General features: G+C 35.5%; 2 protein-coding genes across 2 annotated transcripts in view; both read right to left on the bottom strand.

Annotated features, from left to right (window-relative positions):
• LOC133518441 (uncharacterized protein DDB_G0284459) overlaps nucleotides 1-6,993 on the bottom strand; it is a 45,154-nt gene extending 38,161 nt beyond the window's left edge. The window contains exon 1 of the mRNA XM_061852127.1: nucleotides 6,212-6,993. Coding sequence (XP_061708111.1) covers nucleotides 6,212-6,274 — 63 coding nt within the window. The 5' untranslated portion in view covers nucleotides 6,275-6,993. The remainder of the gene's footprint in view (nucleotides 1-6,211) is intronic.
• Nucleotides 1-24,603, bottom strand: part of LOC133518484 (uncharacterized) — a 237,308-nt gene that overhangs the window by 148,258 nt on the left and 64,447 nt on the right. The window lies entirely within an intron of this gene.

Raw genomic sequence — 24,603 nt, 5'->3', positions numbered from 1 at the left:
AAAAAAATAATGAAGTTTTAATTCCTACATTTATTCAAGATTTTTTAAAGAAAAATAAAATATTATTTAAAGAATATATGAGTAACGAAAATATAGAGATTAGGTACCGTATCAAAAGTTTACGTAAATCGCATTAGCCAGTGTGGGATTTTTTTTATTATTTATAAAAAGTTAAAACAAATCATAGCTCAGAAAATAACAGAGATAGGAAGCTGAAACTTACGAGAAATAATACTTATCATGAGGCCTCTCAATAAAAAAAAAATACTGTAAACATTGCGTGGAAGCTATAAAGAGCTTATACCACCACGACCACGCTTTTTATAGTTTCGTTATTTGTCAGCTAATCATTAAGCAGATGGTACTATTTGCTACCAGGGAGATTTAACGATAATTTCATGGGTTGGTCTCGGACTGTCTAGAACACAAAATAACTAGTGTATTATTTTGCCTATATCCCTTTTAGTCTACATCGCAAACGGTCTCGAACACAAAATGACTACAATTATTTAGACCTTTATTGGGTACTTGTTATTGCAATCAGTAGATGCCGCCAGAGCTGCGGGTGGATCCGCATCATGGCCTCTCCAAACGTCACCGATAATCGCATGCGATTTACTATTGCTATACATTGCGGCTTGCGGCATTTAGTTTGTGCGGCATTGGCATCGATTGAATTCGTTGCTCCAACTTAATAAGAAATATCTATAAAATTGCATGCCATTCGTTGCGACGTCTGTAGAAGCATTCAGTGTGATAACCGCGATAATATTGTAATAGGTATAATAGTAATTTGTCAAAGGAATTGCTTAGTAATTTGTATATTACCTGTGCGTCGTCAGAGCCAGGGTCTTCCGCAACACACGAAGTTTTCCTTCTCTGTAGCACGTACGAACTTACAAGTGCGACAGAGAGACAAAACTTCGTTCGCGGTTCACGGTAGGCCCTCAAGTGTATTTTTACGAAACGCGGATAGATTGATGCAAGAAACAATTTGATGCCCTGCCGCAAAATGTGGTATTGCTTCGTAACTTTGTGGTTTCTTATGTAAGTGGATGTTTGTTTCTTAAGGAATCTCAGATCGTCACCAAATTAAAAACACTTGTGACCTTTTGTGAACTTTATTGAAATTAGATAGTGCGTAGATCTTATACTGTTACGGTTACATAATTGACTCATTTCAAGGTTTTGTTGTTCATTTATTTTTTGCTGGTAGCTTAGACAATATCCCATGCTCTGAATTTCAAACTATATGAGAAGACCAACGCTCGATTTAGGTATACAGCGTGTATTTTTCATACGACCGCATAACCAACCGATAGTTAGTTTAGGCTGTAATTTCTGTACTTTCGTAGGTTTTATAAAAAACGGACGACTTTTATTTTTCCATATAAAATAATTTAACAAGCAATCTATTACTACTTTATTTTAATATAAAATGTCACATTTAATGGCGTGACGTCACAACCACAACTGTCACATGTGACTATGATGTACAATAGTACATTGTGCAACGAGGGATGTAAGTTAAATTTTGAATTCGAGGAAATTAAAGACCCGAGTTTGCAATATTCTTACACCCGGAATTATACACAATGTTTTTCATCTCACTTGCGAAGAAAAAAATAAATTTAAACGAAATAATTCTTAAATACGGTGACATATCAAAAATTCGTCCGCCATTTTGTAATTTCTTGACAGGTTAGCATCGAGGGCACAGACATATTCGGCATTCAGCCACAATTGAAAATTATGTAAAAATATTTTAAACGGCTGTTGAATTAAACAAATTATTTAATTTTAAACGTAAACAAAAATATTAAATTATAAACGTCAGTATTTTAAAAGTAAAACTCATTTATGCTACTTGGTCTGTATGAATAAGTGACATAATTTAAAAAAAGCTATAACACCCTAGGGAGTTATAGCTTTTTTTTTCACAATCCATAACTCCCACGGGAACAAAATAGGACTTTGTCCTTCAGTACACTGCATGAAATAAGAACTTTTTCGAGCAAGTGTGATGAAAACTACATTGCCGCTCGAAAGAAAAATCAAACCTTTATGCCTTGGTAGTTAAGTCTAAATAAAAAAAAACCGAATAGTTTTAAAGCACTAAAACCTAAGTCTAGTTTAAGTTTGCAGTTATATCAAAAATACAGTTATTTAAAAAATACTACTACAAAGCCATTGCCCTCTGTGATTCACATACAAAGAAAACCACGCATGCAGAATTCAATTTTCTGCATGAACAACTAGATTGCTCTCTCAAACTATTTCATAATGAGCTGAAATCTTGTTAACATGTCTATAATGTGATGTATCATACATCGAACATTTTTTCTGCATTAAGAGATAAAATATAATCACATTATGCAAGATAGTTTTGTCACTGAAGTTAAACTTTCCTATCTCTATCTATCTTCCTCGCGTTGTCCCGGCATTTTGCCAAGGCTCATGGTAGCCTGGGGTCCGCTTGGCTACTTATCCCAAGAATTGGCGTAGGCACTAGTTTTTACGAAAGCGACTGCTATCGGAGCTTCCAACCCAGAGGGAAAACTATGCCTTATTGGGATTAGTCCGGTTTCCTCACGATGTTTTCCTTCACCGAAAAGCGACTAGTAAATATCAAGTGATATTTCGTACATAAGTTCCGAGAAACTCATTGGCATTGGTGGTATCTCTTTATCTGTTCTCGAATGTATTTCTGATATATTCAGTTTGAATTGAAAACGTATCGGTGGCACTTTCTAGCTATAACGTTTGTATAACTTGTGTGCAAAGGTTACGCTCTACATAATGGCAATTATTTGAAAACCTTAGGTGAGAAACGATGCAATCCATTTTTAAAGACTTTTTTTACATATACAGGGTGATCAATCCAACCTAGTGGTGTTTGGTTTATAAGTCACTGATAAGCCTTCTGAATATATTTGATTGAGGTGTTGTACACCTAACTACTTCTAATTTTGACACCTTAAATTTTTTGTTTAATTCTAAAATTATAATAAAAAAAGTGAAAAAGGGTACAAGTCTCTGGCAGCGCAGGTGTAAAGGGGTGTAAGTTCCACGTAACACTTATGCCCTTATACACCTAAACTGCCAGAGACTTGTACCCTTTTTCACTAGGGCCACAGTATTGTAAATGACACTATATAGGGTGATCAATCTAAAATAGTCAGTATGGAGAAAACAGAAACATTTTAAATTATTTCTATGTCTCACTCGTTTTTGTCAGGATTCATAATTTAGCTGTAGAATTTTTATATACTCATTATTCGTCAGGCAAATATGGCAGGCAGTTACTGGCTACAAAGTTCAGGAAGAAAGTCAGCGGCCGCACATTTCCCATATAGTTTTAAACACGGCGAGGAACAAAACAATTGAAGGCCGTTAAGCGGGCGTTGTCAAAACGTTTCACTCTCTACACATTGTGCAAATGTGCGTTGTGTGAAGTTCAAGGCGTAAACGTCTTCGGTTAAAGATTTCAACGCGTACCATTGAGAATTTGTTTGAAACAGACGTTTTTAATTTCTATGGCATGGTGAGTTGAAAATTGACCAGTTGTGTTAAAGATCAACTATTTTCGCTCACTTCAGCCAAAAGTACCTACTTACCGTATATAGGTACGTACCCGACAAAATACCTAATGCCCCGTTCACATCTATTCTAGTAGCATTCCAGTCCAGTGATCGAATCCAGTGCTGGAATAGATCATATCGTTTACATTATTCCAGTCGTTTAAAAGTTCTTAAAGTGGTAATACATAGTGACAATGATTTCAAGAAGGAAGCTCAGAAATTATTTAAAAACTGTTCAATTGTGTACCTAATTATTGTGAGTACTATGAGTGAGTTAAGAAAAGTTAATCGCTGTTAGTTTTGTCACATGGGAATCAACTTTTTACATTTTTTTTACACTGTAATATTGCTTATAGTTTGTGAAATGAACACCAACACCAGGTTTTTATTGAAATTTATTGCTTGATTATCGTCACAAATCTGACAGCGATTAACTTTTCTTAACAACTCACGGTTATTGGGTTCACTATTTTCTGAAAACTCCCAAATAACTTAGAGGAAGAACTAAAAGAAGAAAAACGGTTTTTGATGAGAAATGACGGAAAAACATTTTGACGACTTGTTATTATTAATTTCAAATGATATTCAAAAGCGATACATTTTTCAGAGACGCTTTATCTGCAAAACTAAAACTATCTCTCTTTCATATTTGTGTACTGGAAATAATTACAGAGTCTTAAGTCATCTGTTTCGATTGCCAAAAATATCTATATCGAATAAAAATTATTTTTGGCGCATATCTCAGTTTTTATAGAATTCTGATGGTATATTGGTGTTCCCTAAATAAGGAAAAGCAAGCTGAGTTTGGCTATATTTCCATTTCATTTTGAAATTGTGGAGAGTGTAACCAAAAACAACAATGCGTGTTCACTATATTCCAGTCGCACTGGATTAGGCGAGCTGAAATCATCTCGTCATTCCAATCACTGGACTGGAATGCTTACTTAATCATTCCAGTGCCGGTTCACGTTACTCCAGTAGCATTTTAGCGCTGGATTCGATCACTGGACTGGAATGGCACTGGAATAGATGTGAACCGGGCATAATAAAAAGATAACTTTTTCATATCTAGAGACTTAGTTTCATATTCCGCTCAGAGTAAAAGAATGTTTTAAAAAACTGCGGAAACTTATGTCACAATAAATACATTTAACATACAAATAAGCAAACATTTACGCCAGTTTTGAAAATAAAAAACGTAACCATAACATAAACTGGTCATTTAGTGAAACTTTACATTTCATAATAAACAAACACTTCAGATAACATTGCGTAATACGCCATTATGTCCGTTATTACACTAATATCACAGAAAAATTAACTTTTACGTCTTTCCAAGTCACGATCCTACGATTATGTAAATGCGTTTAGCCGTTTTTAATTACCTAGTGTGCAAATTATCTGGGTAAACTGCAGTTTGGGAAAGTGCCGACACGATACGACATGGGGACTTTCTTTTATCGTCGAAATAGTAGTAAATGATAATAATTATACGATTACGTGACATGAACTTTCGCTTTTGTATCGTGAACCTGGTAAAAGATAAGAAATTAATGAGATAATATTTTTTTTTTTTTTTACTTTTTAGGCTTGAAAATATTTGACTCTTTTTTATTAAGGTCAAAGGTTAAAGTTTATTAGCTAGAAGTTTAATGTAGTTTTAAAATATTAACACAAAAAATAGTTCATGGTTTTTATAAATATCCAATCATGGGACATTTAAGAGAAAATTTGGAGTATTTTTGCTTTTTTCACCAACATCTGTAAAATTCTACCGCTTTATGCTTTAAAAGTTGAATGTTCAATTCATCCAGTATGTTTTCTATAGGTATGTATTTAATGAAAGCTACAGCAATTGGTTTCAATATTATTAACCAATTAAAACTATGTTTTTTTAATTAAAAACTGATCGGCGATTGGCTCTAGTCACACCTGATGGAAAGTGAAGACAGGGCCTAAGACGGAGCTCGCCGGTTCAGTAGTAGCCTATTCACTCTTGCTTTAAAGAGACCGAGGCCATATTTATCAGGGAATACAGGAACAATATTTTTTTGCTCCAGTCATGGGGTGTATGGCGCCATTAATTTTCAAACTAACAAATATCAATGAAAATTAAACTTAAGCAGCTCTTTGGCTTTTGTTTACGGTAAAATGTTGCCAGTGATAAAAACTCATGGTAAATACTTGTTTTACAGGATTTTTCTATACCATCCTATTAGTGGTGCCTGTTCCATTATAGGGGTGTTTAATATATATTTTATTTTCATAATCGGTAAGATTTTAATCGCTACATAGCTGGGCTGGGACCACACCGCCCGCATCGCCGTAACCCTCGGCGCAGGGCCAAGGTGCTAATTAATTATCGAATTGAAATATGATAAAATGAAATAATTGGTTAATAATATTACTTTGCAACTACTTCGATTTATTTCCAATTTTATTAGCTAGTTTTCTTTTTGGATTTAAAATACCTATCAAATCTTTTAAGACGTCGCCACTTCGATAAAAAATAAATAAATAAAACATCATTATTTGTGAAACACTCGAAAACATATGGGATATAAACCGCTTTTATAATTTATTCCTATTACAAGGTCAACCCTAAATGATTATTAAAAAAAAATACTGACCCTAGGTCCGGTGATGGCGCAAACCGTATGCGCCAGCAGCAAAAACAACCATAAGCCTCTCATGGTGCACTATCAGTCATCACACAACACAGTCCACTAATCCAACAATGCACTTAATCACCAAAAATTAACAGTCTCCTTAAACGATTTCAATAAAAAAATCAAAACGTCACTAAAAACTGGCGGGAAAATTCATAGACAATTTGTTTTTTTTTTACGCGCGTGGCATCGGCTGCACGCGGCGGCGGTCGAACGGGCTGTATCGTGAGAAGAGAGTGCGTCTCCGTTTTACCACCCCTACTCTTCTGTCCCCTACTCGTTTCGAAAGGATTCTTCAGATGAGAATATACATTCATCCGTAATTTGTGGACGTTAATAAAATGTTGCATAAAAACCTGTTTAGGAATTTTCCGTTTTTGGGTCAGTTGCGGAAGAAATGATGCGGTGAGATGGGGTCACTGGAACGATATATTCTAACCATATTCTAATCTGCAATATTGGTGATTCAAGTGTTAGTGTGTCTACTGTCTAAAACTTCAACCTAGATGCATTGCAACGCATTATTTATTCAAGCAAAACTAAGCATATAAGTAGCGTTTATGTGTATGGAGTATTTAGTGACTAATAAATGAATAAAATACCTGCAATAACTCTTTACTCTCCTCGGAAATAAATCAAAAAAATATATAACACATAGAGTAAGGAACAGAAATTAATACTTAGAAAAGTTTAGGAAAGCTGACGACTATACCTACATAAAAGAATACCATTTGGCATTAAGTCTGCCATTTGTATATATATATATATATATTTTGTGCAATAAAGTTCAAATTTTAAATATTATGTAGTAGTAATGCTATGTGAATATAACTAAGGGTAAGAAGATATATTAACAACTCGAGCGTTTTTAAATGAAACGGAATATTAAAAAGTTGGTACAGCCGCAATAATTTTATTTTCGTATCTTATCTTTCTACTCTTAGACTATATATACTCTGGCACACTTCAGATAAGCTGTTCAGTAGAAAAAGGCGACAAATTAAAAAAAAATGGAGGCGCGAAGTGTTATTTACTTCCCATTGACAATTTGAATTTCGCGCCTTTTTCTACACACAAGGGTGTGTTCATGTATGAAATTTTTGGTGAAATATAAACCGAAAAAGCTGTCTTCAAGCATACCTATTCCTTTAATGACAAAAAATGAGAAAATATTCAGCGGAATTTACTTCTAACACATTATTAAGCTCCACTACACTAGAGTATTAATTACACTTAAATATTAAGACAGCACATTCATGTCTATGTGTTGTATGTATGCAGTACGCTGCATGAAAATAGCCGTGGTTTCAACACCCTCGCATCTTGCGCTAATCTGAAACCAGATAACTGGAAACAATATCGCATCACCACTAGACAATAACCAGAGACAAATAGAGCCGTCATAGAGTTAAGTGGCCTGTGATATTCGCAGCAGTAAGCGAGCTCTAGTCTCGGACCAACCAGTGTACTCGTAGATAGGTATACCGGGTGTCTCCTACGAGTATAACACGAGCAAATGATTAAAACATAGATTGTATTCCTCAAATGATATTAAAACGTTTGTTTAAATCAGTGGTGGGCAAACTTCTCCATGGGGGTCCAGAAATTTAAGAGGAGGGCCAGAATTGCAACAAAAATGTATTTTGATTTGATTATCGTGGACCAATGCCATATACTAATTATTTCATAGTACTGGCGGCGGGCCGGATAAAATCCTTTCGCGGGCCGGAGCTGGCCCGCGGGCCGTACTTTGCCCACCACTGGTTTAAATACTTTAGAAAATGGTGAAGTCTTTATATTTTCTCTTTTTCATGCAAATTAAATACTATTAACATACATATAAACCTACCTATAATACTATTAACGTACATATGATCCTTTAAATTTTTCCATTAGTGCGGAAAAGTAGCACCATATATACTGTATTAATGCTATGCAAATTAAATACTATTAATTTGCATGGCATTAATACAGTATATATGGTGCTACTTTTCCGCACTAATGGAAAAATTTAAAGGATCATATGTACTGTAAAACGTTGTACGATACATGTGCGAATAGATAATTCGCAGCCGTGTCGATTTAAAACACTCCCTTCTTAATTTACATACACACATGCATACACTACATACACACACACATACATACATACACCACATAGGCTACGGAAACTGCTTACCATCAGGCCGTATGCTTGTTTGCCACCGACGTAGTATAAAAAAAAATTATCGCCACTTGTTACGAATTTCCTATTTTTCGCCCTTGTATCGTAAATAACTATTTAAATTCAAGTATCTAGTGTATCTACGCTATCATCAGTGTACGTATTTACGTTGATTGTCACGCTTTAAACGTAACGAAATGTGCAATACATTGCGTCATAGAATTATATGTATGTATATAAAGTATACTCAAAATCAAAACAAGTTATTTATAAAATGCGCTGAAATAAATCTTAGTTGTATTTTGACATCACATTTTAACTGACCGATTAGAATATTCTGGTTATACCGTTCTATATAAGTTTATATCCAAAACGATGAGAATATGTTGACGGTTTAACGACGCACATGATAGGCTTGCAAAATTGCGCTTAAATGGTATAAAACGGGTATTGCACTCCAATTAGGACCTGTGAGACATGGTATTCTTTTCTACATGGCACAATGGTGGGAGGCCTATTCTCATATGTCCGCGACATGCATCTAGTGGGATTATCTCACTGCGTCTGACAATATTTCATAATATAAGTAAAGTCGATTACGTAAATATCTTAAAAACCAAAGTTCCAAAAATATATTTACAATATGTCCCTAAAGACACTGACAATAAGGTCCTTTAAATATATTTTTGGAACGTACGTAACTAGGTACTAACATAAATTTAATAGTTTGTATGTGTGGGTGTTTATCTGCATCACGAAAAACGGCTTAACGGATTTGGGTGAAACTTGGCGCATAGTTAGTTTTCAATCTGAAAAAGGATATAGAATACAAGAGATGCACTGGGGTTGCTATTATTTACAAGAAAACGAAGATGGCGTGGTGGGGCATAGCTTAACCACTCGATTACAGCCAAGAAAGTGGTTTACCACTTTTCGACTCTATTTGTCAAGTAATAGAGTCGAAAAGTGGTAAACCACTTTCTGGGCTGACTGTATCAATATGTAGATATTATAGCCAGAACGGTATTAAGATTTTACAATTTGGTAAAGTTTTAATATTGTTATGTAACGACATTAACACGACTCGGAGAAACCAATAAGCGTGAGTAACCACATCAATATCAAAACCATAACAGCCGGCCTAGCAACGACAGCGAAACGCTTTGTATCTCTCTATCACTCTTCCATATTAGTGCGACAGTGACAGTTGCGTTTCGATCGCTACGGAGCATAAGCGATTTGCATATTGGCTACGCGGCCAGGATTTAAAATATGGTACTAGGAACGTTATATATTCAGTCTCAAGTCGATGGCAAAATATCGAACGTACCAGAATCGGCGCCCCATTGTGTTCAAGCTACATTACATTTCAAAACGCTATCGCGTTGATTAACGATTTTACCATAAGATTCGCTTACAAAAGGGTTTGTTCGTTTGTTGCAATTACAATTACAGTTTTGTGCAATTCTTTACACTTCACTCGACTGGCACGGTTGGTAATATTGATGCCTTAATTAAAATCTATAAGTACTATTTATTTACCTATATATGATTTTTAAATAACTCTTGCACCGCCTGATGGGCTGTCAAAATAGCTGCCAACTTAGCTTGGTTTAACTCTATATCAAAATCGATACGAATAATAGGCATGCAAGATTTAATTACATTGTAATTGTTAGTTACCTACCCACTTATTATGAAGTTAATAGAGGTGGTAGGTGTTTAATAAAAAATATATGTATAAGAAATGCTCCAGAAGCTTAGTATATTAGTACTATTTGTCTGTTATATTTATAACATTCATTTCTTAAGAGGTAAGACGTGGTTATTTCTCCATACGAACGCACTCGACTGTTTCCTCCTTGGTTTTTAACCCTAGAGCGATGATTTTTCAACACAGATTAATAATATCAATATCTGTGTCGGACTGTTTTTTTTTTTGATATTTTAGTTTTCCAAGTGCTGGAGCACTTCAAATATCGCAAAAAACCCTTAAAGAAAAACATGGTAGTCAAAACTGATACCAATTAGCCAAGATAACAAACCCAAAAACCCAAACAGTCCGACACAGATATTGATAATATTTATCTGTGTTGAAAAATCATTGCTTTAGGATTAAAAACCAAGAAGAAAACAGTCGAGTGCGTTCGTATGGAGAAATTACCACACCTTACCTCTTAAGAAATGAATGACAGAAATATAACAGACAAATACACTCGCGGGCAAATAATACGGGTCAGTGACAAAACCCTTATATTTTGCAAATTAATATTATTAAATTAAATTTAAAAAAAATCGTTACGATTACTTTCTGGAGGAGGAAACAGTCGATCAAGAGACCTCCATTTTTGAGATTTTTACGCAGGATTTTACACTTATAGCACTAATTTTAGGAGCCGTCCTTGTCAGCACGACGAAGCTATTCACCTAATATTCTCAAATCTGAGAAGAGGCTCAGCTGGTCCTTCCGCGCTTAGGCCGCTTTGACGGACGCTTAGCCTACGGCCCGATTCGAAGAATGAAATACGATAACGATAAGTTCTGGTTTAGATAAGCTCTCATTCATTTAGATATCGTTTGTATGTCGTATAATTTACAGAAGCAGCTCGATTCGGGCAACCAATGTCACTTTGACGTTAGAAATATCGTAGATAGATCTTATTGGTATCACAGCGGAATTGAAATAAACGTCAATTTTGACATCTCGTTTAGTTATCGATCTTATAAAGATCTTTCCAAGATCTTAAACTGTCTTAGTCATTCTTCGAATCGGGCCGCTAGTTGGAAGTGATTGACTTCGAATCCCAGTGAGGCCAACTAGTTGTGTGATGAGCAGTTGAGCAAGGATATTCCTGAAATACGGTCATTTTCTTATAAGTATATCTATTCTGTGGTATAAGTACACTATTGTGCCATATTTTTAGAGTTCCGTACCTCAAATGGAAAAAACGGAACCCTTATATGTAGGATCACTTTGTTGTCCGTCCGTCTATCTGTCAAGACGCTTTATCTCAGGAACGCGTGAAGATATCGAGTTGAAATTAAAACCATATACTCAGGTCTACAGTCCCTTGATGCTGGCCATACTGCACACTCTCAAGGAAATCAAAATTCATACTCATATCACATGGCACTTCCCGTTGACCTAGAAGTATGAAATTTGGCAAGTAATATCTCATTCACCACAAATGCAGGGAGAGATCGCAAAACTTAAAAAAAAAGTAAAAAAAGTCCTATTTGCCTTTGTCCGATTTTATATAATGGAGTGACTTATGACAATATATATTACAAATAAAAAAATCTAAGTAGCAACTCTAAACAAAATAACATCAAGTCCATTAGAACAAATCTATTGTTTGTCAACAAATCAAAATAGCGGAACTTTACCATTTAGATTCTACCGATTTCAATGCGTAAATTTATTTCCCCGTTACACCATAATGACGCTTATTTAAAAGATATCAAGAACTAAGAACCATTATCTTAGGTCATTACTTTAATTGTGAAATGCACTTGAAGCGTTTGAAATTAAATGATGAATTATAATGGCGTTAAATTACTCTGAAATTTCAATATCAGTACTAGGTATGATTGCGTTTAGGTAAAGCGTGAAATCCTACTGAGGTACTTATAGAAATCCGTTTTATTAAATGTATGTTTGTGAATTGCGAAAAAGAAATGTAGAAACTACTTCAACTATACTTTCCGGAAAACTAACTGAAGACTGAGATCATAATTCTATCTCCTTTACCGTTGTTAAGACCAACCAAGAGTGAAAGAAATGGCATTATGATCTGACTCTCCACTTAGTATTGCGGCAAGTATAGTCTTATTTTAATCAATTCCAATATGTTACTAATATTAGTCAGTTAAAATAAGTTACATGCATGGAAGCGTGTTCGCAAAGCTGTAAAGTTATATAATCTAGTATGTGCATATAATTAATATACTCTGGTACACACACCTTGGCAGTAGAAAAAGGCGGCAAATAAAAAAAATATGCGTGATGAATTTTCCTAGCAACGAAAATTTTAATTTCGCGCCTTTTTACTAATAAACGTTCGTAACAAAAAGTTATATATTTTAAAGAAGTTAAATATGATTGTGGTTATTTACCTACTTAAATCAGCCTCATTTTGTAATCAGTTTTTGTTTATTTAATTATTTTCGCTTAAACGCCTGCTAAATTGCGTTTGATATATTCATAATTAATAACTGCGGAAAGCGCCGAAATTAAGCGTAATAAATTTACGTGCCTCGGTAATCATTTTGTACCATTTGGTGTTGGTCGATGGGGTCGCAGCATACACAAGATTTTTGCAGAAATCACGAAGCGTCTGGTTGACGTAACTGGTGACCGAAGAGCAGGGGGCTTCCTCGACAACGTTTGAGTGTTACGATACAACGAGGAAATATGTTAGATTTAAGCTAGTTATTAACTTAGTTTAGTATTCGTAATACCTCTGTATACATAATATATCTATTATGTAAATAAATGCTAGTTTATAACCACGGAAATTCGAGAAAATAAAAAATATTTCATAGATACAATATACATAATGGATATATACAGATGATTACTATAACTAGCTTATATCTAAAATAGGCCTTTGAGGCATTGTACCAAGGATGCTGGCGGCATTTCCTCGTTGTATCGCAATACTGATACGTTGTGCGAGGAAGCCGCCAGCTCTTCGTTTTCATAGATAGTTTTGCCATTGCAACCCATTATACTTATAGGTACCTACTTATAAAATAACAAAATAAAAGCGCGAATAACACGCGAAAAATTAATTTCGCAATATCCATTTTGTAACCGTTAAAGATTTGCGAGTGTTAGCTGATCAGGGAAACAGGTATTAGGTACAGGTATAGGTGTTGCTAAACATATCACTTATGTAAGACAATTTATACCGATTGTGCTTAAAGAAATGTCGTCATTATCGCCTGCCTCGCAGAATATTATTAGACTATAATATGAACCAATTCCCGGTGTGTAATTGAAAAAATGAAAAATGTTTTATTTGTTAATAATACAGGGTTCAATTGTATAGTCTGTATCTTTAGGTATTTAAAAAAAGGTAACAAAATCTACCCTCAAATGGCTCCTTAAGGCAGCTGAGGGTAGATGAAAACATTACATGATCAAATAATGTAGGTTTAAAGTCAGGTCGTTCAGTGACAGATCCAGGTGGTTTTGTATTTGGTTGGTTAACCAATAAATATTAAAACTACCCGAAAATGTACAAATTGTTTGTTTCCCTTTTTTTAAATACCTACCTAAAGATACAGACTATAAAGGTTGGAGTCTTCTAGTAAGTATAAAATACCTGTGACAGAAGACCCCGATCTTCCATAACAACACGTGTAGAACTTAATTAACAAATATAAACAACAAGCAGTTTTGCTGACTAAAAAGAACAAATATAACTATCTTGACATTTATAATATCAATACATTTAATTTTACTTAATAAGCTGTAATTTGGTATATTTTTGTAAGTTTGGCCGAATTATATGTAAACATTTATTTATTTATTTATATCAATTTCCACACTTATTTTTACTGGTGAACCTAAGACAATAGTGTAACTATTAATAAAAAATATCTAAAGTATGTCATTACGTCTATAACATAATATATAGGTACAATGCTGATTTTGTGAATTCATTCAGAGAACATGAGAATATGTCAATATTTTCCGCTGTTATATTGAGAGTCCGCACTGCGCGTCAGCGAAGCCAGATCGAGCAGGTTGGTGCGCCCGCGCGGCTCGGCCAGCAGCCGCGACGACGCCGGCGCCACACATACCTATCGGGTACATACACAATCACATATCTCAACACCTAACTGTTGTACAATTTCCCCTAACTAGCTTAAAAATATATGTTACCAGGCAAAGTTCCCTGCGCACCCGCAGCTCATTGTTTACAAAACATAGAGATGACTTTGCGATACAGTCGAAAGTTACTAAAGAATATTTCATTATAAAAAATAGGACGTTTACAAAACCGGCCAAGGCGTGTCGGGTCACGCATAAAGCACTCGCACTAGACCGGGCCGGACCCGGGCCGAGGCGTCTGACATGTCATTTTCTATGACGGCTGATCGGTGGTCACCTGGTCGCTGATCACGTGGTGCTTTCCACAAAAAACGAAGCGCCGGACGCTCCGGCCCGGCTCCGACCCAGTCTAGCGTGAGTCCTTAATAGGGTTTTTTTCGGTTGCATCCTAGAGAAGCACGTGGTCCGCTTGGCAACGTAATCCCAAATAATCTAGGTACCTACTCATTTCTATCAAAATAACCTATCTCCTGACCCGACTTTGGCAACAAGACACTTATTTAAACGTAAAGCATAAAATGGCATTCTAATTACGAATACCTATACGGTACCAGTTTCCAGTTAACATTTTTTTTTATTGTCATTACCTTAACCGATACCTAAGTTATGTAACACGCGATCGCATTCGAGATGATGCACCATTTCCACATATCAGGTTTCTCTAGATTGTCTACACTTGCGACACACTCGACCAGGTATAGGTATATATAACAGCATTATCTGTATACAGATAAATACAGGTTTTTTTTCAACGTATACAGAGGACAGGGGAATTAAATTAAAAATAAAGACTCTTCAACTCCATATTCAAATGTATAATATACAAACATTTCCTTCTTTCCTCTTCCTACACAGCTACAGTGCTTAATTTTATTATTTATATAACTTTACAAGCTTTACTTAATTTATCTATATCCCAATCTCAGGCCTGGATTTAGAGGCCCCTAGGCACTTGGAATGGCACTTAGAATTTAGGGGGCCCCTTTCTCTATCTCAAAACCAGTACTAGGTTGCCTGGGCCCCTAAGCCCGGGGCTTGTTGGCGTACGTGGAAATCCGGCCCTGCCCTTTCATACAAATACATAAGTCAAATGACAGATTAAGACACACGGTTAAGAGCTAATTGTAGTTTGTAGCTCGTTTAGGAATGAGTATAACGTATCACCATAAGTCTGTGTGTCATATTTTTTTGCATAGCACAGGGAATTAGGGATGATGTTTCCTTGGCAAGTAATGTAAGTAATGTTTTTCAACTCGACGACTGTAATGGTTGAATTAAAATTTCGTATACCAAACTATAATTGCGTACTTTTCATGTATGGGCTCCCAACTCAATTATAATATTCATTTCGATACGCTGTGATCAACTATAAAAAGAATTGACCAATCACGTGCCGCCGCGCTCCCATAGAAAAAACTAAACCGGTGACGTGTGGGTGGGGGCTTTTCGCGTTTATGTCTATGTTTTGTATTACATTTTTGTCTACTGAAATGCTTACCAAATTTCATTACTTATTTAGGTTTTATACAAAAAAATATCATTTTAGATGACTTGTAGAAAAAGTATTGTATGCAATAGTGATATAATCAAGCTTTTCAATCTCGTACCTTACTTAGGCAACTCAGCAAGCTTCGTTAAAAAGCTCGCTATTATATCACGGTTGTATAAAATACTATATCAGGGGTTCCCAAAGTGTGCGCCGCGGCGCCCTGGTGCGCCGTAGAAAGTAAAGAGGGGCGCCGTGAGTTCTATCATTATCCGAAACCACAAATATTCGCGAGTACCTATTTGAGCGCTCGCATCGGTAAATAATATAGCGTCGTATCACTCTTTGTCGACCGTGATTTTAAATTTACAAGGGCGCCGTTGCAAAATACTAAACTTATAACTGCGCCGCATGTTGAAAAAGATTGGGAACCCCTGTACTATATTAAGTTACGTACCTACTACATTAAAATTAGCAATAAATCAACCTAACATTCTGAAGTTACATTTCACCTTAAGTTCATCCTTAGAAAATGTGTAGGTATGGAGTACCTGGTACTGGTAGGTACTGTGTTTTAGTTTAGCAGTTTTAATTTTTGACAGGTCTCTGGCATGGTCTAGATATATTGTATAACGGTCTATTATATGTTAATATTGTCGCAACACAGGACTAGCCACAGCTCCTAAAGCTGACGTTTAGATACTCTTCGTCAAGTCACGCAGTGTTTTCAATGAGTTGGTATATGCCACTTGCCAATTAGGGTACAGTCACCTGCAATAATTTGTTACTCTTCGAAGGCCGCAAAAATATGTGATAGGTACGCTCTTTTTGCTCTACAAATATGATCTTGTCAGATATTTTTGCGGCTTTCGTTGTGTAACATATTATTGCAGGTGACCATAAATTAGGGTACCAGTCCTCTGATTCACCATGCTGACAATTGTCATCTGACAATGACAATTGACTACGGTCAAGCGTTAAATTACTCTGAAAGCGTTAAATTACATTGCTGGTTCAACGAGTAAACATTGACGCTAGACACCGACGTTACTTACTGTCTGACTCAGAAATGTACAGGAAATTGTCAACTGACGATGACAATTGGCCGTACATTGCTGGTTCAACGAGTAAAAATTGTCGCTAGACACCGACGCTACTTACTGTCAGACTCAGAAATTTACAGGAAATTGTTATTGTCAGGTGACAATTGTCAAGGTATTGAAATAGGCTTCAGGTGCCGTAGAAGTCATAGTGTCAGATTGTTGATAACCTGGTGATCAACAATTCGGTTGCCACTAGGGGTAAAAGTATTTTTATCTTGTAATATTGGTTGGTTGTATTTCAACACTAGTTAAATAGCGTTTTTGTGAATAAATCTATCGATATTGCTGGTATAACTAACGTATCAATGCAAAAAATCTAGCTTGTACTCTTAGAGTAGATTCCGCGACATAAATCGCCAATCACGATTTTTACCAATAATATACCTATCATATTATGATAAATTGATAAATTGCTAAACTAAAATTAAAACGCCTAGGGCCCGGGCCCCATTGCTAGATAAAGATACGTGAACAAGTAATTTATACCTTTATGAAATTTTAATTTTAATTTAAATGAGCACCTACTTTAATGTGAACGCAGACTATGAAGGCATGTATTCTTCCTATAGCTAGCAAGTAATTTTAGTTTTTATATAAGCAAAGAGATAGGTACTGGCTGAAAAACAGCGCTGTGCAGTCACCAGACTCGCGGCAAAAGCTGAGTCCCGAGCCCATTGTCGCACTTAAGAGTTTGAATGTAAACAATAGTTATATATGGTATATTATCATAGTTCTCAAAAGCTGTATACTTATTGCTACTGTGCTGTAATGAATGCTTATAGAGTGGTTGACTGTTTAGTCGAATCAAGTTGCTCAGTCAAAACGATTAGTCAATCATGTTTGCTGCTGCTTGCTGTATGTACTATTTATTTATTTTTTGCGACAATAAATGACTTTTTATTTTTATAGTTTTATATTTTTAATGATACTTGATTTCAATATTATGTCAAAAGTAAACTTGCAGTAAATTAGAATCATTTATTGTTTTCTAATTTATGCCTTACCCAGTAATATATGATCACGCGGGATATTGCGGAATTTGATTGGAACTAAATTTTTCATACTTAACTGAACTGTCACCATGAGAATAACAGCGCCCTCTTGACAATGATCATATATTTCTGGTCGATGTCAAAATTAACAACCGCAACAAAAATACACGATCAAATTCATTAATGAATGTTCAATTTGGTAACCAAGCAATTGCCATCACTTTCGTATGACCTTGGATCGAGAAAGATGTTCTTGTTACAAACCAAATTAAATGATTGCATATCAATACGTAACTTTATGTCTTGCAAACTTAAATTGTTGCTATTAAATGTATGTTACTGTAAAAACAACCCTTCTACATCAAACACACGACTCAATTTTGACCAAACATTAAATTGAAATTGGACGGACGGACGACCGGTTTGGCCTAGTGGGCAGTAACCCTGCCTACGAAGCTGATGGTCCCGGGTGCAAATCCTGGTAATGGCATGTATTCGTGTGATGAGCATGGATATTTGTTCCTGAGTCATGGGTGTTTTCTATGTATTTAAGTATTTATAAATATTTATATATTATATATGTCGTTGTCTAAGTACCCTCAACACAAGCCTTATTGAGCTTACTGTGGGACTTAGTCAATTAGTGTAATAATGTCCTATAATATTTTTTTTTTTATTTATTTAAATATGCCCGTATTGAATAAACTTCATGTTTAATGAAAAGCGTATTTAATATTCGATTGCTTATTAGAGCCATTGCAGTAACCGATATGGCGTTTACTTCTTACCCAAAAAATATCTGACAAATATTGGCAAAAACAACTTATCAGTCAGCATGAACCAGGAAAATAGGTCTGGCCTAGTGGGTTAGTGACCCTGCCTATGAAACCGATGGTCCCGGGTTCGAATCCCGGTAAGGGCATTTATTTGTGTGCTGAACACAGATATTTGTTGCTGAATCATGGGTGTTTTCTATGCATATAAGTATGTATTTATCTATATACGTATGTATATCGTCGCTTAAGACCCATAGTACAAGATTTGCTTAGTTTGGGGCTAGGTCGATTTGTGTAAGATTGTCCCCAAATATATATTTTTTATACTACCGACAGGTCAGAAAAAACTATATGCCTACCTTGAGCCGGACCAAGCTGACTCTGCATGACAAGCTGTAATTATTATATAATTATGACATTTCATAATTAATGTTAAAGTACGAAAAAATTACATTTATTTTGTTCCATTTAAATCAATGCAAACTTAGCTTAGACGGATTGTATCCACTTTCATACATCGATATATCGATCGACGTCGACTGTTCCATTCTACCATCGATCGATTGGTGTGTAAACACCCTTACGCTTGGTTCAACTTGCTAAAGGCTGTTTTTCTGTCAATTTTGTTGTTAAATAAATAAATAACACACTTACGGTCCATCACAGCATCACCCACATGCAATTGCATAATGCAAACACTAGACCAATGTGAGATGTAGCCGTTAGCCAACTGCATTGAGTACAACTGTATCGCTTTGTAGGTTATGTTGCGTTGTTTTTGATGTTGTGTTACTTTGATAAACCTGTATTTCATTGATTGACAGTGGCACGTATAGGTAACTAAACACAGAACACTGGCTTGACGCAGACAGGCAAAAGAAGCTATGCCTGGCATCAACGGAAAGCTCACAAGGGCGCTCCTTCAACTTAGGAAGCTCCCACTGAGTATGGTAACCAGTGTCATGACAGATCATGGACTATTTAACAAACATCTTTTCATAACAGGTGTCACAGACAGTCCCCTATGTCGAGGATGCATGGAGACAGAAGAAACAGCCTCTCACGTGGTGCTGGAATGCAGCGGAGTGACTCCATACAGGGCTAAACATTTCGGATCCCCGAGAGACCTCCCCGAGGTCCTACTCAACATTAAGGGTTTGATAGGATTCCTCGAGGAGCTGGGCTGGCAGGACTAGCCCACCCCCACATGTCACGCAAAATAGGCGCCAGTCGTCGAGTTGCAGAAAATCGCCCGTATACAATACAATACATTATTAATATTTCTTTAAGAACGCTCCTCCTAATTATTTCCAAAGTCCACGTTTGTATTTTGTATCTTACGCAACACAGGCGTGAAACAATTATTGTGAAATGCCATACAAAAGGGCTATTGATGTGATTTGTATTTTTGAATGACGTTTGACCCTCAGCCGGATTTGCGAAGTTAGGCAGGCTGCAAGCTTAGCAATTTAAAAACTAACCCAGGTGATTAAAGGGCAAATGTCCGCGAATATTAAGTGCGTACGCACCATCGCTGGCCCACTAGCTTTGATGTGCGGACTAAAAACCGACACCGTGGCCATCCCATCGCCATCCCGCCGTGCCAAAAGACATCCGCAGTGCATCTCGCTTGGACCAATGTCAGTACGAGGGAGATGCATTGTGAGTAAGACGAAGTCGCTAGAGAATGTCAGTGTCAAACTCGTGGTAAGGATACTGTTTTAATTCCGGTCTCTGGATATAGCAATTATATTATCGCTTTATACAGGGTGACCTTAGCCATTGGACAAACCCTGAAATCCCACGTAGGGTTACTTCTCAAGAATGCTCTGACGTTAATATTTTTTAATTAGAACAAATACAAAAAAAAAATTTTTTTTCGAACAAAAGTTATTTGCAATAATCGACAACAAAAAGAAACACACTGTGTTAACCATTGGCAATGTTTTTGACAATTTGTTCGAAATATTTGATAATGATGACATTTTTCAAAAGTCAGAAGCTTTATTAGTGTCATAAATAAAAAGATAATCTAAAAGGTCGAAGAGAAGGTTCCATACTATTATTTTAGGATATTACCGTAGGAGCTACTAACACATACAGGCTGCTCCAAGGTAAAAAATGTCAATTTGTTAATTTCTTCGAAACCGCTACACCGGTTGTTATGATACTTTGTACACTGGTTCTAAATACCCTAATGCATATGTACATTTCGGCTTTGTCCAATGGCTAGGGACACACTGTATAATCATATGGTAATTATATGTAGATTAATAACGAATATTTTAAATCAGATAAAAAAGTTACGTTGTACAAATTAGCTACATAAATTAAAATCTAATCATATCTTTTTAAGAATTGAATACGTTAAATATTGTTTAATCGTTTTGCATATCGAATCTGAAAATTATATGTACGCACTTGCATAATTATAATGTAAGCAGATCGCATTACTTGTCCAGAAATTATCATAATACCTATTGTTCATTATGGTTATTTAAATGAGATGACTTTCAAATTGCCTCTTACTCAATTGTCAACAAAGATGTAACGGGTTAGCAACGGTGGCAATACTTGTTTGACTTTTAACATGTGTTTGTACGTTGTACTTACTAGTGTATTTAAATTGCTTGTTGCTGTGGCGTTTCAGTCAATTTTAGTTGCCGTTTTCGGCGCTCCTTTTTAGTTATCAATGATTTCCTTCAATCACAAAATTAAAAAAAGTATTTAACAGAAAATATCGACTTCACAACAAGCCATTAAAATTATTTACGACCATAGTGCACCCCCAAACAATTACAATTTGTCTAAGATGAAAGATACTAGTCCTAGAAGAGTTCCATTCTGGTCTTCATCAGAGGTCCATGTTATGAAATAGCATATTTTGCAACACTTGGTTTTCAGATGAAAATAAATACTCGCTGTAAGTAGGTATGCTTATAAGATTTCACGAGTTCCCTCAATTCCTCTTTTTGGAACTTAGAAGTCGGTTAAAAAAAATACTTTTTACTCCATAAATATTGCTTTCCAGCTGCCTAACGTCTGCCAATTCGTCGAGGCAGTCAGGATCATCAATCACCTTTGCTGACCTTCAATTTGGCTAAAACATTTAGAACAGTCCCTCGACATCACATGACAAATGACAATCTTTTGTTTAACTTTCGTACACATCTATCATCTGATTCCAAAATGGCGGACTATTCTAAGAGCACCTTTACATCACGCGACTTTTTAGTAATAACAACACATGTGTGATTATTTATGTCAGTAAAATATGACATGTTTAGAAATCTTAAGGTGTGTGTCTAACTAATCTATTTCTCAATGTATTTGAAGGTTCATGATTTAGATGCTTACTTATAAAGAACAATGTTTTGACGTTTAACACGCTGTTGTATATTGCATTGCTAACTTGCCATATTAAACTTCAACATATAAGCTATAATTAACTAAAATAACTTAGGGAAACGTAGAAGTTTCACAAAACTATAACAATAGGAACAAGTAGGTAGTATAAAATTTGCTAAGAGCAGTCGTGTGCAACGTGGGTGCAACATATTTATTGGGCATTCATTTATTGATTTGAGTAGCACGCGTAACGGAGTTTTCACACTGTCCGATCCAATATCAGATGTCGGTTGATTTTTGAAGAAAAACGTAAGCTAGAAAATGCCCTGTGGTATCATGTCCTTTTATTTTTGCAATAACGCTTTCTTTTGAACAACAAACAATAAATAAAAGTATAAAAAATATTAAAGGCACTTTTGTATTTTTTGCTTCATTGTAGGCAGGTTTATTCGTTGATATCGGATCGTACAATGTGGAAACTCTCTCAATGCGTGCGCAGATAATATTATATGCGTGCGCAATATACTTACAGGGTGGAATTTCTTAATGAGTCGGTGAGGGCAGCTACCAGATTCCGTACTGCTACGCAAAAACAGTCTTACAAGACCTTCCATCGATTTCAAATTAATGAAGATTGGCGTTTACAGATTTTGGAAAAAACATATAGAGTGCGAGAAATGGGTAATTATTGACAAACTTTTTTTTATGCCAATCGTTTCCATAACTATCGAGGATCAAAAGCTTATATGGGACCAAAAAAAAACGTTTAGAAAAGCCACGAATGGAGGAACATTTTTCCCATACAATTTGTAAGATAATGAAAACTTTTATTTATCACATGCTATTTTTTATGCCAATCGATTCGATTCCTATCCATTATCTATAGTTTCCTAGGGGTCAACTAAAGGTAATGTACTAAAAAGCCACAAATTAAATAAAACTATTTCCATACATTTATATACTATGGCGAAAACGTGACATTTTATTCAATTTCATAGTTAAATAAGTGTTAATTTCTCATGTAAGTGAATTGTAAATATTCTTATGAGAAAAATAAATTTCTTTAAACCGAATTTTTTCTCGCCAATCAGTCCTGTTACGTTTAAGGACCATAACTGTATGAAGATATTACAGTAACAACATTCAAAATCTCAAACAACAGGGATCTTAATTTATTTCAGGCCACAAGATGGCAGACCATCCAGCGCGCACGTTCTCTATTGAAATCGGTGCAGAGTTAGCTTGGACGGACTCCAGCTACAAACACTTCCTATCAAGTTCCCGTTTACACTTGACTGTCAAAATCACACGGCTCACTGTGTACACTGTCGCGTACACTGTTCACTTTATTATTATGTTACGTGACAATTAGCGTTAATTGTTCAAAATGAGCGCGCCAGTATAATTGACGTTGGGCGGTAAAATGGCGCCTGAAAGTTCTGCCAGTAAAGTTTTTTATTTTTATTTGTTTGGTTCTATAGTTACGTTTATTAGCAAAATGAACTATATTTCTCTCACTTATATTATATAAACTAAAATCTATAAATTTATTTTTCATTCATCAGAAAATGATACGTACGTTTCTGCACAAGATCATTTTACGTTTATATTACGATAAGTAATTAAATTTGATTTTAAATGGATTTGTTGTACAATTTCCATTCTAATATTTAACTCCCTATTTCATAAATCATGATACTTACCTAAATTGTTAATTGAAAGTACCGTCAAGAAATACTATAAAAGGTTATACTTAGTCATATTAAAAAAACATGTATCTTACTTTCCTCGTATTCGAAATGAAAAGTAAGAGTGTATAACTCGGGTGAAACACACCATTTCAGTCTCGGACTATTGTCACTCTCACTGCGTTCGAACGCCAAACTGCCTCGACGGAAATGAGTGCCTTTCATCCCTTGGTTACCAATCTACTATATCAGTCTTCGTTGTTATATTGTAGCTTTTCGAAAATAGAAAAAATAGGCTTTCTACCAAAAACACAGTAGGTAAGTTAACTTGGTAAGTAGCCAATCAACAAACGGAATTTACTTAAGCTAAAGAAAAGCATGAAACCTTTCTTTTTCTTTTTTAAAAACCTTAGTAGTGTTGTAGTAGTAGTTAACCTAATCTACCCTAAACTGTAATTTTTCTGTACAACAAATACCTATACTATAACACCATCTTAGCGGTGCTGGCGTAGATGGTGCTTGTGAAAAAGCCTACAATGGGTTGAATAACAGTTGATACTATCGGCATTGTCGGCCGTTTCTTGCAGGAAGTTACGTGCCGAGTTTTTGCTGGCTCGTATAAATACTGTTGGGAAAGGAATGCGAGTCCAGAACTACCCTGGAACGCAGAATAGATACGGTAAAATGTGCCTGATTTGCTCCCCACTGCGTAGTTGTGCTCCAACCGTTTTTATACATTAAAACTATGTTCCAACCAAATTACAAGCTCTATTACTAGTAGTTCGCCCCGAACTCAGAACTCGCGGTTCGCCAAAAAGTTAGATCAATGAGTGCAAAGCATCGAAATGTAATTATTATAATATCGTAAATTTAAAAAAAACAACATTATAAATGTGTAAACCGAGAACGTTAATTTGATACCAAACAATCCAAACATACTTTCTTGCAAATAAG

This window comes from Cydia pomonella, chromosome 5, assembly GCF_033807575.1.
Source record: "Cydia pomonella isolate Wapato2018A chromosome 5, ilCydPomo1, whole genome shotgun sequence".
In the NCBI taxonomy this organism is placed as follows: domain Eukaryota; kingdom Metazoa; phylum Arthropoda; class Insecta; order Lepidoptera; family Tortricidae; genus Cydia; species Cydia pomonella.
The sequence above is the reverse complement of the archived record's forward strand: the minus strand, read 5'-3'. Positions and strand labels throughout refer to the sequence as shown.